This window comes from Prinia subflava, chromosome 2 (genome assembly GCF_021018805.1).
Source record: "Prinia subflava isolate CZ2003 ecotype Zambia chromosome 2, Cam_Psub_1.2, whole genome shotgun sequence".
Taxonomy (NCBI): domain Eukaryota; kingdom Metazoa; phylum Chordata; class Aves; order Passeriformes; family Cisticolidae; genus Prinia; species Prinia subflava.
The window spans coordinates 24,957,466-24,972,647 of record NC_086248.1 but is presented as its reverse complement, the minus strand read 5'-3'; the positions used below and the strand labels follow the sequence as shown (position 1 = coordinate 24,972,647).

Here is a 15,182-nt window from a genome sequence, read left to right as displayed (position 1 = left end):
CCAGAAATATCTACTGTTATTCAGATATTGTTCTCTTCCTTCTCTCTGCGGTGCTAGGGATTATTTTCTTGAATTTATCATAATTTTGTCAGTTTACTAATTCATGTGGCATTAATTACACTTTTTTTCCCTGTCACTTCTGATGCAAATTGTATCTAATTTCTAACACCAACACTAAGATCTCAAATAGCAGGCACCAGTTTTTTAAATAAATTAAATGATTAATGACTCTCAATGTGGCAGCCAAACCCTTGACTTAGGTGTGGTTGCTGCAGAAGCATCTTCTTTGCATGGAATGTTCCAACTTGACTGGTGTTTGGGATGTTTATGTGTGTTTTTATGGCAAGGCCCCAGCCTGCTGAAAAATCTGCCATAAGATGACTCACAATATTATGACAGAAGGTAGAGTCACTGTACATTACTTAAAGGGCGTTTAGCTTAATTTGTTCTTGATTATACATAAAACTACTTAATAATGCTATGCAAATTGATATAAAATGTATTTATAAATTACAAATAACTTCTACAAAACTCATATATTTGCTCTATAACTTTGAAAAAAATGGAAATGTTTGCCACGATGGACAATTCTTTTAAATCTAGTGTTTGCTTCAACTACGTCAATTAAATAAATATGTATTAGAGGATACTCATCACAACTGGAATTTCAACAGTTATTTCGAGTTAGTGGACAGGTATTTCTAAAAGCTTACAGCATTTAAAATGGCAATGGTAAAAATAGCATTTATTTCTATTTAAAATTGCAAAAACTCCCCACTATTAAACAAAAGGAGCAGTATGGCAATCAGTGATTTCCTGAGCCATGGTTTTTGGATGCGGTTTTCTCAGGCTAAAAAAGGTCTTTTACTGACCTCTGGGAGGTAAACTTCTTTTCCTGTGGCTTTGCAATATGTGAAAATATCTTCCTCTACTAGTGAAGAGGAAAGGCTGATCTGCAGAGGGGGAGGCCCCAAGCCCTAGGCAGAATGATCTTGCTGTGGCTCCTTCCAGGTGCTTTTGCATTCAAGTGATGATATTTGTCTCTTCCCTTTCATAAATCATCCGTGGACTTGTTGTCAGTCAGCTGTGGAGCCCTCTGTGCTTTAAAAACCTGAAGACTTGTGCTATCAAGACAGACATGAATGCTATCTTCTGTAGTATTTTCTTGTAGTCCAAGACTTTAGATAAATATAGATCAGCTAATCTAGGTCAGTATACTATGTGCTAAGTGTATAATTAACTGAAAATGGCAGTATTCATTGCAATTTCCCCTTGTTCTCAAAGGGAAACTGTAATACAATCCAATGGTAGGAGTTGTAGGGATGGGAAAATATGTTTAAAAGGTAGGGAGGCATCTCAGAGAGTTGGGTCTTCTTCAGCTGGGTGGTGAAGCCACAGCACTGATGTAAAAGGATTTATTATGCAAGGGCAGTTGTTTTTATTGATTTTGTTACCTGTATTGCAGTGGGTACAATGTTACCTCTTCTGCAACTAAAGTAAAGCTTTATTCTAAAGGTGATTATTGTGTCAGTGTCTCTGCAGCTCGCAGCTTGTTTTCTGGGAATAGTCAAGGCTTTTACAACATGTCCTTTCGTGTTCTGAGAGTTGGCAATGAAACAGGCAGTGCAAGTGATTGTTCTTGGGACATTTTTATCAACTGTGAAACAAATATAAAGAAGGCAGGAGGAAAAAATAACCTAAGCAACAGTGTAATGCTTACAAAAATCTGATTCTCCTGTCAAAACTGCTGTTAAAGCAATCTTTATTACTCATACCATCTCCATTATTGTGGCTGAAACAGGAGATGGGGGTGTTCAGTTTTCTTTTCTAGTATTGTCCTGTATTTTTCATGGATTTTCTGTGCTGCTGAGAGCAACGGGTGATACTGGTTTCACTGTATTGTTTTCGTTGCACTGAAATTCAGAGCAGAACAGCGTGAGCTGGATTGTGCTCCCACTGAGCATATTGGCGGTGGAAAGTCCCGCTGCCTCGGGAGGATTATATTGCACCACTTACATTTTGTTATTATAAATGTTCGTTCAAGGCATAATGGGTGCAGTGTTATTATCTGTCTTGATGACTTGTCTTCAAAAGAGCACAAGGAACAGATTCTAAGTGGCTGAAAAGAAATAGATTTTTATTTACTGTGCCCTTGTAGTTAGTTCAAAGACAAGATTGTACTGAGTTTCCCAAAGTTAATACCATTCTGTTATCTAGGGAATTTGGGACTGCCAAATGAAATGTTAACATTAATTTTGAACAATTATATTTAAAAGATTTGTTTCTATCTGCTGCAATTATTTTAAACTTCTACTTGGTAAAACTAAGAAGACTGTTTCTCTAGAAACAAAAAGGAGAAAAATTTAGGAACTGAATTGTTTGCTGAAAGTTGTATGCCATTTCTTTTTGTTTTGGTGTTTTGTTTTAGGTTTTTTTCATGGTGAGGTTGGTTTTCAGTAGTGTAGGATTTCAGTAGAAAAGGTTTCAGACCCTTGTGACTCTAGTTGATTTCAGTGAGATGAGCTCTTGCTCAGCATGTTTGAAAATCCCTTATTTCTTTTTGGTGGACATCTGTGAGAATTCCAAGTGCTGAAAGAGGCAAGAGATAATACATTGAGATTCATGAGATCTAAAACTCAGCTCCTACATAGAAAACTTGAAGGACAATATCAGTTTTGAAGTGTTACATTAATTTAAGACTTTAAAGTAGTGATGATGGTGCAGGATTGATACAGGATAATACTTATGGATCTTAAAAACATTTATAGGCAAGATTGGCTTAAGACAATTATTCCATTAAAGCAAGTGTGTTGTGGCTGGAAATGGATGAAGGATGAAGGTGTGGAGGTTTAAGTGCATGGGGCTGAGAGTTACCTATAAGAGAACTGGCACCAATGTATATCTGAAAGCAGGGCTTCAATGCATTTGAAGATGTCTTCAAAGCTCATCAGAAAAGATTAAAGTGATGTTTTTGTGACTACACTTCATTGCTATGTGGCTTCTGACACATGCTGAAGAATTTGATGCATAATGACTGAAAACTTGCGAAAGCAGTAGAAAGTAACTCCCTCCTGTAAAAGACAAAAGTGAATTTAATCACCTCAAGGGCAGTGGAAAGGACAAGGTGTTGAAAAACAATGTCAATACGCATGAATAAATATGCATAAGAAAACAGAGGTGAATATAAGGGATGGGTGGAAACTAGCTTGTACCTGAAGAACCCAATATTGTATTTTCTGCAGCTTGTGTTTCTCATGTAGCAGTGGTCTCAGGTTGTTGACCCAATTTTAGTGAAATCCTTCCGTACTGAAAACTCCATTGCTGTGTCCATCCATGCTTATGATTTGATTTACCAATAATTTGGTAATTTTAAACTGGTAAGGAGTTGTAATCAAGTGTTGCTGTTTTTATTTGACAGGCCGGACCTGATAGACATGAATACCGTTGCTGTTCAAAGCAACCTCGCAAATTTAGAGCACGCTTTTTTTGTAGCAGAAAAACTTGGTGTTGCCAGACTTCTGGATCCTGAAGGTAAGAGAGCTACAGATGGCTATGTTGCAAAACCTCCAACACTACAATAAAGTCCGACCTGTCTGCAGGTTGTAGCATATTTGTGGGCATTCTTACAACTATGTGATAAAGCACTGTTCTGTCTTGCTCTTTTAGATGTCGATGTTTCCTCACCTGATGAAAAGTCAGTAATAACTTATGTGTCATCACTTTATGATGCATTTCCCAAAGTACCAGAGGGTGGTGAAGGCATCAGTGCAAATGTAAGTAGGAGAACAGCACTCGTGCACTGTGTAAGCTACATTAATAAAATACTGAATTTTGGATCCAGAATATTAGCTAGATCTTCCATAAGACTGCTGTCACACTTTTCTTTGACATGGTTTTTCTAGGCTGAGATTTTAAAGTCTTAGCTATTTCATGGCATGGACATGAAAATATTTGTACAAAGAGCTTAACTGAAAACAGTGTGCCTGAAGTTGGAGAAAGATTGAGTCAAAGTTCCTACTTTTCTGTTGTGAATGTATAAATTGTACCTTTCTGATTCTTACCAGCTTGAAATTTATTAATCTAGAAAATATTTTGTTTTCAGTAGAATTATTTGGGATCAGAACTGAAGACTGAAATCATATATTTGGATCTGATCTTTAAAGTGCAAATAAATGTTGTCTCAGAATTGCAGGATTTCAAAATCCATTTTCTATATGTGTGAAGACTTCAGTCTTCAAAGTTGAAGCAAGAAATGAGCTCTTGATTTTCATCTCTTCTGTAATCTGGGTATTGCTTTGGCAGGATGTGGAAGTCAAATGGGTTGAATATCAGAATATGGTGAACTACCTCATGCAGTGGATCAGACACCATGTCACGATAATGTCTGACAGAACATTTCCCAACAGTCCTGTGGAATTGAAGGTGAGGTGTGGTGGCTTAGACTCCTTGTTGGAATTACACTGTATCTTACTGACTCAAAGCACACTTGAACAAATGACGTGCTTGTTGATTTATACAATCAAGGCAACTGTAGAACAGTACTGCTCCTTAACCTTTTCAAAGTATAATCAATACATTACTAGCATACAAACACATAAAAAGCATAAAAAGCAGATCTTTAACTTGTCAGATTGTTTTTTATTGAACTGTAGTTGAACAATATAAAAGTAAGCTTGTGAAGAAAATTAGAAGAGGGTTTAGAGACTAAGGTTATATTCACTGTAAGTAAAATTTGATGTTATTTTTCATGTTTCTATAGGCACTTTATAATCAATATTTACAGTTTAAAGAAACAGAAATTCCACCGAAGGAGACAGATAAATCAAAAATTAAACATCTCTATAAACTGCTAGAGGTAAGTTTTAACATTCATTGACATGTATAGAAGTTCCTTTTCTGTGGCTTAAAATAACAAGTACATATGAATTTTTAAGGTCTGGATAGAATTTGGACGCATCAAACTTTCTCAAGGCTACCATCCAAATGATATCGAAAAAGAATGGGGAAAGCTGATTATTGCCATGCTGGAAAGAGAGAAGACCCTTCGACCTGAAGTGGAGAGGTATGCTACTGAATATTTGACAGGCTTTGTTAATATATTTTTTGTTGTTTTAATGCATATAGAAATTTGCATATATCTTCAGTGATAATGTTCATATTATTTTTCTAGATCAAGCATTTCTGCCTTTGTTCAAGATCTGAAATTCTCTACCTGCATAGAGGCAGGTCCAGACATAAACAATTTAGGCGGGCCCAGAAGGTTGTGATGAGCAGCATCTGTGCCTCAGATCATCAAAGCACTTATACCCATTTTTAACCACCTTTGTTGTGCAGTTAGTCAAAGCTGGGTTTATGTCACCTCATTTCAACTTGATTTCGTGTAAGGACAATACTCATCCCTTACATGAAATGTGTATTTTTTTTGGTGCACATCATTGTAGGCTGAAGTCTGTGCAGATGTTGTTTAACAAGTTAGTGGTACTCGAGAGCACACCAAGGGTTTAGATGTGGAAAGGCATAGAGCCCTCCATGATAGCAGGCTGTGGGACACTTTTGTACATCACTGATGACATATTAAGCATGGTTAATGTCTTGATGCAGTCTGAGAGCATTTTTTAATGGTATGTCTTTTTAAGTTCTGTGGGAGACACAGGTGCTATCCATTCATTAACTAAAAAAACCTCTTAAAGTTAAGAGGGTTTTTGGGGCTTCTACCTGTGTGTAGATATAGACACCTGGATCTGGATTCATTCTGCTTGACTTTATGCATCCCAAGGAGACATCTAAGATCTGAATCACTTCCCAGAGAATCTTGTCACTGACTTTCTGGTGACAACAGGTTGACCTATCTCTCTGGTTTAGGTACCTGAAACGAGGTGTGAGAATTCCAGACCATTGTATAGCAAGTCCTCAGCAAGAGAGATTCCAGTCAGAGGGCAAAGACAGTCAGAGTTGATTAAACTTGTCATGCTTACAAGAGCAAGAGTATGACTGAAATGGCAGATTCAATAGGAGGTGTTGATTCATAGCACCCTACTGTGGAATGAGTTCCTATAGAGGAATATGAAGTTGTCCACACAATACTGAGTTTTCCCTCTTATGCAGAGCAGAACACTGGAAAGCATCAGCAGAAAAACAGCCTGCTAGGTCTTGTAGGTTAATCTGTTCAAACCTGCCAAATGCAAAGTGTCTGGCTTCACAGGTAGAAATTCTGTTCATACTTGCAGAAAGCTGGATTATCTTTGTTGAGAATGTGTGTAAATGACATTAGTTTATTTCTGTTTTACTGGTATGGTCTGAGCACAGATAAACAAACATGAACCTGACTTCCTTCCCATATTTCAGGAAAGGTAAACACACTAAAAATGACAGGTCATGTGGTGATAGTCACTGCATGTGATGGTCACTGTAAAATGAGAGAGAAAATTTCCTTAAGTGATTCTGGCTCAGTCACCAAGTTAAAAGTACTGATTGATGTGGACACAAGAACATCATCCATGTTTGTTGCACTGGCTGCCAGCGCATCTCATCATTATGAGGTGTTGAAATTTCACCTGCTGGGGTGAAATTTGACTGTGGCAAAAATGTGACTTCAGCCAGTACTGAAACCTGGTGAGTAGTAAAACTTTGTCTGCAAGCCTGTTGAATATATCTCAAAGTATCAACACAAACAGACAATGTGTGGCCAAGTTGGTGTATGGGATCAAAATTAATATGGTGTCAATGAGGAGAGTGCCAAACTGAGTTCTGGTTTGCAAAACTAGCAGAGTTTGGCATTGCTGCAGGGGTGTGTCTGTGCCTTTGCTGAGCTCTGCTGCGTAAACAACCACCTTATGGGATGGGTGTGGTTGTTCAGGAATCCTAAAAGCAGGGGGTGAAATACTGAAAAAATCACCCCAGCCCAAATTCTGAGTTAAAAAGTAATTTTGAAGTTGTGATCAGATTTTTCTTACTTATTTTCTGGTCAAAACAGCTAGAAGCAGTTGGCTGTGAATGTGGAAGGAGATGAAGGGAAATTTTCAGGAGCACAGTGTAGTGGGACAGGTGAAGATGCATGCTTGGCCAGTGCAGGAATGATGGTAGGTTGGATGGTGTATAGGTGTCTCAGATTATATTGTAATGAGCTGATTAACCCTGATATTCCCCCGGTTTTATTGTGCAGTTCTATTTGAAGGAAAAAGAGTCAGCCCAGGCAGGAGGTTATTTGTACTCTACTCTCAAGTGTGGATTTCTCCCTTCACTCCTTTTTGAAAATTTGCATTGAAGAGTCTGAGAGACACTGCAAAGGGTTCTTTTAGTTCTTACTTGGTTTACAGTTATTTAGTGACACTTAAATAAAATATTTGGTGTGTCTGTTTCCTAGAGACGCCCCATTGTTGCTGCCTAGTCTGTACTTGCAAAGCTTTAATGCAAGGTAGTGAAGCCAAAAGCAAGGTAGCATACATAGCCCCAGGTAAAATCCTTTGAAGAGCTGGCAGAATATTAATTGCTGGGTTTTAAATATGCATACTGAAGTCTATATAAAGGAGGAGTCTAGGTGTTTCAAAAGTCAGTAGTGGAATTTCGTCCCTAGAAGCTGTACATTTTGCAGGAGTTTTATCTTCATTTTCAGCAAATGCAAGCAGCCACAAGAACTGTGCTCTGGATGTAAAAATGAATAGCAGTAGTTACAGCTATCATAGCAGTGATTCGCTGTTTACCAACAGCACCAGTACTCGGACCAGTGTAGACTCTAATGAGAATTTCCTTTCTGTTAATTGTGGTCCCACGCTGATTAAATCTTGTATAAGCTTTGGTAATGGAACGTTAGAAGGGAACAGGTAACTTATGCATTTGTGCTTTGTGTTAGATGCTGTTGTTTGTTTTTGTTTGGTTTTTGGTTTGTTTTTAAAGTCATGCAATATGATTGTAAATATAAATAACAGAGTACTTATGTATTTTCCTGAAATGCTTTGGCATCACCTAGGTTGGAAATGCTGCAGCAAATTGCGAACAGAATTCAGCGGGACAGCCGGAGCTGTGAGGACAAACTGATACTTGCCCGGAATGCTCTGCAGTCTGTAAGTCAGGCAGTGATTCTACTTGTCTGTATTCATAAAGAAGTTGAGTGGCAAACATTTCTTCAGGGTTTGTGAGGGCAACCTTAATAGCTGCTATTTCTATTTTCATTGTTCTGTTAAGGTAGCATTTCTTCAAGAAAATACCACAAATTGCCTAGAGTGTGTTCTGTTACATTTGTTTTGTTGTTCTATAATGAATTAAATGCTTCACAATTGTTCCAGGATAAGAATAAGTTTGTTTGTTTTTTAAAAAAAGGAATTCTTAGAGCTGATATGTCTTTGGTTTTAGCTGCAAGGCTTATGACTTTCTCTTGTTTATTAAGGACACCAAGCGATTGGAGTCAGGGCTCCAGTTCCAACATGAAGCAGAGATAGCTGGGTATCTTCTTGAATCTGAGAATCTTCTCCGCCAGCAAGTGATTGATGCCCAAATTCTTATTGATGGAAAATACTATCAAGCAGACCAACTTGTTCAAAGGTACTTTACAGTATGTTTATATGAATAAATAAATGTCCCAAATATGGATTCCCATTATGGACAAAATTTTCAGTTCTTCATAACTATGCATAAACTTTGTGGTCTGTCACTGGGCACCAAAATATCACCCAGATATTCTGGTGGGTGCATTGCCCACAAATGTTGAAGACAACAGGAGCGATTTGTACTTATTTATGAAACTGAAGTCAACCCCTGAACATGACCTAACATTTAATGTTTACTAGATATCTGTGTGCAAAAGTGTTAGCTTGCTTTGTTGCACATAAAATACATTTAGAATTTACTAACTTTGATTTTTTTTAAATGGAGGCTAGATTGCTGGTGACAGCTGTAAGTGTATTAAGAGGTAATAAATGGGGTGACATTAGGTTATGTGTAGCACTGTGTACAGTGTTGGCAGAAAGAAGCATTTAAATTGCATAATTCTGTTTTATGAAGAAATGGCCCCAAAGTGTTTTTGGGATTCACCCTTGGACTGATTGAGATGAAGTGCATAATCCTTGGCAGTGAACTGCAGGTGTTTGATGTGCTGCAACATGTAGTGTCTTGTAAGATTTCTGGTTTGCTGATTGCTCCCTGGAATTGTCTATACTGCATGTTGGTGCCCATACCATTTTTTTGGTCTTTGCCCAATTTAGGCATTTATTATCAGTACAGAACGATAAACTGATATTCCCTGTACTTTCTGATAAAAATACTTGCTTATAAATATTTAAGTGCAGCTAAAGTGTAAGAGATAACATAAGTTCATATCACTATTCAGTTGATCATGATAAACCTTAAGTCATAAGCATTCATTGGGACTTTTTTTTTTAATTCTAATTGAATAGAGTTGCAAAACTTCGTGATGACCTGATGGCCTTACGGACCGAGTGTTCTTCCGTGTACAACAAGGGGCACGCCCTGACCACAGAGCAGACAAAGCTGATGATATCAGGAATAACCGAAAGCTTAAACTCAGGATTTACAACAAACCTAGCACCTGAACTAAATGCTGCAATGACACAAGGTTTAACACCTACTTTGACTTCTTCCAGTTTGGCACCTGGCCTTACCTCAGGTCTGGCCTCCAGACTGGCACCAACCATCACTCCCGCTTACCCGTCAGGCACCCCCCCGCGGTTAATCCAGAGCTATGTGACAGGAGTGGACAGTGGGACTCTGCAAACACTCAAACTGATGCAAATCAGAAAACCCCTGATGAAATCAGCGTTTGTGGATCAGAATTTGACAGAAGAAGAGGTGAACATGAAGTTTGTCCAGGACCTCTTGAGCTGGGTGGAAGAAATGCAGGTAGCAATTTTTGCAGAAACAGTCCACTTTTAATGATTCCGTTTAGTTTTTATAGATCATGGCTAATCTTTTCTTCCTGTTTATAAGGTTCAACTTGATCGAGCAGAATGGGGTTCAGATTTACCAAGTGTTGAAAGCCATTTAGAAAATCACAAAAATGTCCACAAAGCTATTGAGGAATTTGAATCCAGCCTTAAAGAAGCCAAAATCAGTGAGGTACTGCACCGTGTTCTTAATTTCTTTGATTACTTTCTTACTGGGTGACCCATAAAATAATGTTGAATTTCAGAACTGTGTCCGGGTTTCACAGTCTTACCTTTATTTCTGATCTCTATAAGACTTATAATGAAATCAGGAGATCTAATGGTTTAACATATCTAACCTTTTTGTTGTCTTTTGATCTCATATACCAAATATAGATCCAAATGACTGCCCCTCTTAAACTCAGTTATGCAGAGAAACTGCACAAACTGGAGAGTCAATATTCAAAACTCTTGGTAAGTTAACCATACCTCTTCCATGTTCAGCTTTTCCTTGTGCATGATTTCTGATAAGGATGAGCTTTAAATTCTGATTATTTTCAAACTTTTTCCTTTTAATAAAGAACACATCAAGAAATCAGGAAAGGCATCTCGATACTCTTCACAATTTTGTGTCTCGTGCTACTAGAGAGTTGATATGGCTGAATGAAAAAGAAGAGGAAGAGGTTGCATATGACTGGAGCGAAAGAAACCCCAATATAACAAGAAAAAAGGAATACCATGCAGTATGTATTACTAATATAATTCAGAGGGAATTATTAAGTGATCTTTAATAATTAGAGAGAGTTCTAAAACTTTTTTTTTTGTCTGAAAAAAGGAATTAATGAGAGAACTTGATGAAAAAGAAGAAGTGATTAAATCAGTACAAGAAATAGCTGAGCAATTGCTTCTTGAAAACCACCCAGCCAGGCTAACCATTGAGGTAAGTTTGTAAAACCAGCACCACAACAGGAAAAGTTTTGGGAATTAAATGAGCTGAGTTTTGGGGGAAAAGAAGGCAAACTTAGAGAAATTAGAAAAGGGCCTAAATTAGAAAGGGCCTATCAAAATTTCCTCTTCAGCATCTCTGTTGTATTTATCTTCCAGATTCCAAAAAGTAAAAATACTTTTATAAAGTTATGGTTACACCCTGTATTATTTAGATGAAATCTCCTTAAACTGTAAAATTAATTGGTCTGTACAGATGTTTCTGGTCATGCAACTTCTAGAGTTGTTGATACAAATTGCACTGGCAGACTGCGGGCACAGAACCTTATGTGGCTTCGTTCCTGTTGGATTGAAAGAAATTTCAGAAAGAGCTTTTGTGGTCACTGTATGGGCAGATGCCTATTATGATTTAGGGTTGGTTTTATAACTTACTTGTCAGTGAATTATGAAAATTGTTTGGATGTTAAAAATCTGACCAGGTGGTATGATTTACTTCAGGCTTGAATCTAGCTCTATGTTATATATGTAAACAATTTACAGAAAAAAAATCATTGTCGCTGTTGTAAGGTCCTAACAAATTTTCAAAGGAGAATGTAAAACACTTTTCCGTGTAGACCTTCAAAGACAGAGTAGATACAGACAGTAGGTGGTACATACTGAAAAAATAAAAGCTGATTTAATACAGAAGAATGAAAAAAGCCAGAGGGAATGTATTTTTATTGTTCTTCATCTCTACAAGTTTACATATGCAAAAATGGGAAACATGAAGAAAACCCCTCCCTTCCTTCCTTCTCATGACATCAACTATGAATAATAAATGACTTGTTATGTAATGTGGGCAATTCTGTTCTTTAAAAGTATAGGCTGTTCTAATGGGTTCCTATTTGTGTACTGTACAAGTACACCGTGGACGCCTGTTAAAGCCAGGCTGTCACGGTCACTGTGACTGTGCAGGTTATGCTGTCTCCAACGGCGCTATATTGGCATATTTATATATATAAAAAAATTCTTTAAAAAATTTATCCTTTTCTACAGAACAGTATATGCCTTAGTGCATCAGTTTGAATTTCCTGGAAGACAATGAGAAAACTGTTTTTGCCTGGGAATGACGGGAGCCGAACCCCCGAGTTTGGGGAGAGTTTCCCGAGGGTAGAGCGCCCCCTGCCGGCCCGGGCGGCTCCCCGGAGCTCGGCGCTTTGCGCTCCTGCCCCGCCGGCCGGGAATGGCCCCGCAGGCTGGGAATGGCCCCGCAGGCTGGGAATGGCCCCGCAGGCTGGGAATGGCACCGCAGGCCGGGCATGGCCCCGCAAGCCGGGCGGGAATGGCCCCGCAGGCCGGGAATGGCCCCGCAGGCCGGGAATGGCTCCGCAGGCCGGGAATGGCTCCGCAGGCCGGGAATGGCCCCGCAGGCCGGGAATGGCTCCGCAGGCTGGGCGGGAATGGCCCCGCAGGCCGGGCGGGAACCATGGATCCAGTGCTGCCTCCATGTACCAATCGTTCCCGGGCACGGCTCCAGCTATTCTGAGCGAGAAAATGGGCACACAGAACTGCAGATGAGCTTAGACTGGAGGAACCTCAGGAGCTGAGCTGCCAGCAGGAGCTGGAGTGCTCTCAGGGATTTGTTTGGCCTATTTCTGTCCAGGCCAGAGGACAGTGATTTCACAGTCCCTCTGGGCAAGTTTTGTTATGTTTTGACTATGCGGTAGAGACAGTGTTTCTTTCTCACATCCAATTGGAATTTTCCTTGCTGCAGCTTAGTTTTCCAGGGTGAGGTGGTAAGATTTTAGCTGTTTGTGTTTGCTGCATTACTTTTGTGTTTCCTAAATCCTGTAAAGGTGTGCAAGGTTTAGTTTTCATTTCCATTTGTAAAATACTTTTCCCTCCCTTAAAGGCCTATAGAGCTGCAATGCAGACACAATGGAGCTGGATTCTTCAGCTCTGCCACTGTGTTGAACAACATTTGAGAGAAAATGCTGCATATTTTGAGGTAAGAAAGTAAACCAATCAGAATATGAAATGTTTTAAGTTTTGCTCATAGTCAAAAAGTTCCACCAAAAGCTCTAGTTGTTCTCTCACAGAATTGACATTTGTCTTGTACATCACTAGATGATAAGCTGTACTCCCACAGTGTTACCACAACTCTATTTCTTCACTACAGTTATGTCAGTTCACAGCAGATGAAAATCTGGCCTGAGACTTTTTCAGTGCTGCGGCTGCAAGTAGAGACCCCGAGAATGAAACCTTGTTCTCTCCCTGTGGTGCACAACTGCTGCCAGTGCAGCTTCTGCGGATGATGTGGCGGGGAGGGTGGTTAGTGATGGCCCTGGGAGGACATATTCTAGATGGGTATTCCAGGACTACTGAAAGCAAAATGGAATGTGCTGCATTAATAATAACCAGGGCAGAGGGTACCCTGACAGCAGACACATCCCATGAAACACCCGTCTGGTTATCCCTTTGTCACCCAGTCACATACTCAGCAAATGATGAAGTTACTTGCCATGAGCATGATAGAAGAGTTTTTTGGTTGGGTTTTTTTTTGTTTGTTTGTTTTTAAATCTACTCACTTAAAACATTTAAATTATCAGGATGAATCCTTAGTGTCTTCTGGGTTGTGTGGTTGAAGAGGAAGGAAGGTGATGAAGGGATGAAATGCCTTTGACCTGAGAAGGATGAGAACCAAAGCTAGGAATGGACACTGGAGAGGACAAAACAATTTGAGCTCCTTGTGACAGGGGGGAGCAAATTGGGATTCTGGATTTAAGAAATGGAGCTTAAGGGAGAGAATGGGATTACCCTTCCCAATCGTGCCTAACCAGGACCCTTGTTTGGGTGTGCAGATACCCTTGCAGAACTGCCAGGTGTGGCAGCTCATTTCCCTTCCTGCACAAAATGTTTGCCCCAGCTGTGTTCCCTGGATTTTGCAGCTAGTTTCTATAGTAGGCTTTGTCTGTGCTTTCTATATGAAAGTAATTGTAATTCCCCAGAAAGCATGATTGACTTCATAAATTCTTTTCATTGCAAGAGTGGTCATTAAGTGTAGGTTCCATAACTGCAGAATTAATTTTGCATGTAGCTTGTACCGAGAATAACTGGTTTTAACAGTGTGTGCCTTTTTGAAGAGTACATTTATACATGAGATCATGAGTAGCTCAGTGTGGTGCAGTGGTCATTTCAAGCGATGAGAAAAGGATCTTTTAAAAGACAGCACTTGAAAACTTCAACGTAGCTGACTCTGTATTTTTTATTTAAAAATAACCCAGATAATTATTTTATCCTAGTTTTTCAGCGATGCCAAAGAAGCCATGGAATATTTGAAGAATTTAAAAGATACCATATACCGAAAATACAGTTGTGATAGATCAAGCAGTCTTCATAGGCTGGAAGACCTTGTCCAGGAGTCTATGGTAAGATCTTTGGTAGGATCCTATTAGCAGGAGTTACTATGAAACAAGAAATGTATAAGTTATGGTGGAATATAAAATGTGTTAAGATTATTCATTTAAAGTAAAGGAGAAAATGCTGATTTTTTCCAGAATTTATTAATACATTATTGTTTTTCATAACTTTAAAATACAGCTTTATTTATTTATATTTACAACACCAGATGTGGGAAGACAGTGGCTTCAGAAAGATACTTTGTTTTTGTAAAATGTTTTACTTTTAGGAAACATAGTAAAAGGAGTCAGGGGGAAAAAAAGCATAACAGGATCAAAGAGGCAGTACTGTATTCTGGACATCTCTTATAACATAATCTTTTCTTAACTGTTCTAGGAAGAAAAAGAACAACTCTTGCAGTATAAGAGCACAGTAGCAGGCCTTGTGGGAAGAGCAAAGGCAATAATTCAGCTGAAGCCAAGGAACCCTGACTGTGTACTCAAAACATCCATTCCAATTAAAGCCATCTGTGACTATAGACAAATTGAGGTTAGAAACTAAAATTTCTTCAAACCAATTACAGATGTAAGAAGTCAGCTGCAGTTTCATTAATTACCATGTTCCTGGAGAAAGCTGGGCTGTAAATTTCTTCCACCCTAGTAAACAAGAGCAAATCCTTTGGTTAGAACATTGGTTTTGTTGTTCTGTTGCTTATTTGTTGACAGCATTTGCAGAAGTGCTTTGTACAATTATTTTGTAATGCTTGGCTCATCAAATTATTCTGCTTTTCTGTTAATACTAGATAACTATTTACAAAGATGATGAGTGTGTATTAGCAAACAACTCCCATCGTGCTAAATGGAAAGTCATTAGCCCAAGTGGTAATGAGGCCATGGTTCCATCTGTATGCTTTACAGTTCCTCCACCAAACAAAGAAGCAATAGATACAGCCAACAGGTAGGGACAAAGTAAAACTACTTATTT

General features: G+C 38.8%; 1 protein-coding gene across 5 annotated transcripts in view; it reads left to right on the top strand.

Annotated features, from left to right (window-relative positions):
• Positions 1 to 15,182, top strand: part of DST (dystonin) — a 293,083-nt gene that overhangs the window by 142,669 nt on the left and 135,232 nt on the right. For 4 of the 5 annotated variants that reach the window (XM_063389398.1, XM_063389397.1, XM_063389401.1 and 1 more), the window contains 16 exons: positions 3,419 to 3,531; positions 3,667 to 3,773; positions 4,303 to 4,422; positions 4,760 to 4,855; positions 4,935 to 5,062; positions 7,967 to 8,060; positions 8,384 to 8,538; positions 9,390 to 9,852; positions 9,940 to 10,068; positions 10,272 to 10,349; positions 10,457 to 10,618; positions 10,711 to 10,815; positions 12,712 to 12,807; positions 14,102 to 14,227; positions 14,595 to 14,747; positions 15,001 to 15,155. In XM_063389398.1, the coding sequence (XP_063245468.1) occupies positions 3,419 to 3,531; positions 3,667 to 3,773; positions 4,303 to 4,422; positions 4,760 to 4,855; positions 4,935 to 5,062; positions 7,967 to 8,060; positions 8,384 to 8,538; positions 9,390 to 9,852; positions 9,940 to 10,068; positions 10,272 to 10,349; positions 10,457 to 10,618; positions 10,711 to 10,815; positions 12,712 to 12,807; positions 14,102 to 14,227; positions 14,595 to 14,747; positions 15,001 to 15,155 (2,280 nt within the window). Of the gene's footprint in view, positions 1 to 3,418; positions 3,532 to 3,666; positions 3,774 to 4,302; positions 4,423 to 4,759; positions 4,856 to 4,934; positions 5,063 to 7,574; positions 7,821 to 7,966; positions 8,061 to 8,383; positions 8,539 to 9,389; positions 9,853 to 9,939; positions 10,069 to 10,271; positions 10,350 to 10,456; positions 10,619 to 10,710; positions 10,816 to 12,711; positions 12,808 to 14,101; positions 14,228 to 14,594; positions 14,748 to 15,000; positions 15,156 to 15,182 lie in introns of those variants that run through there. The other variant, XM_063389402.1, reaches the window with a different exon arrangement.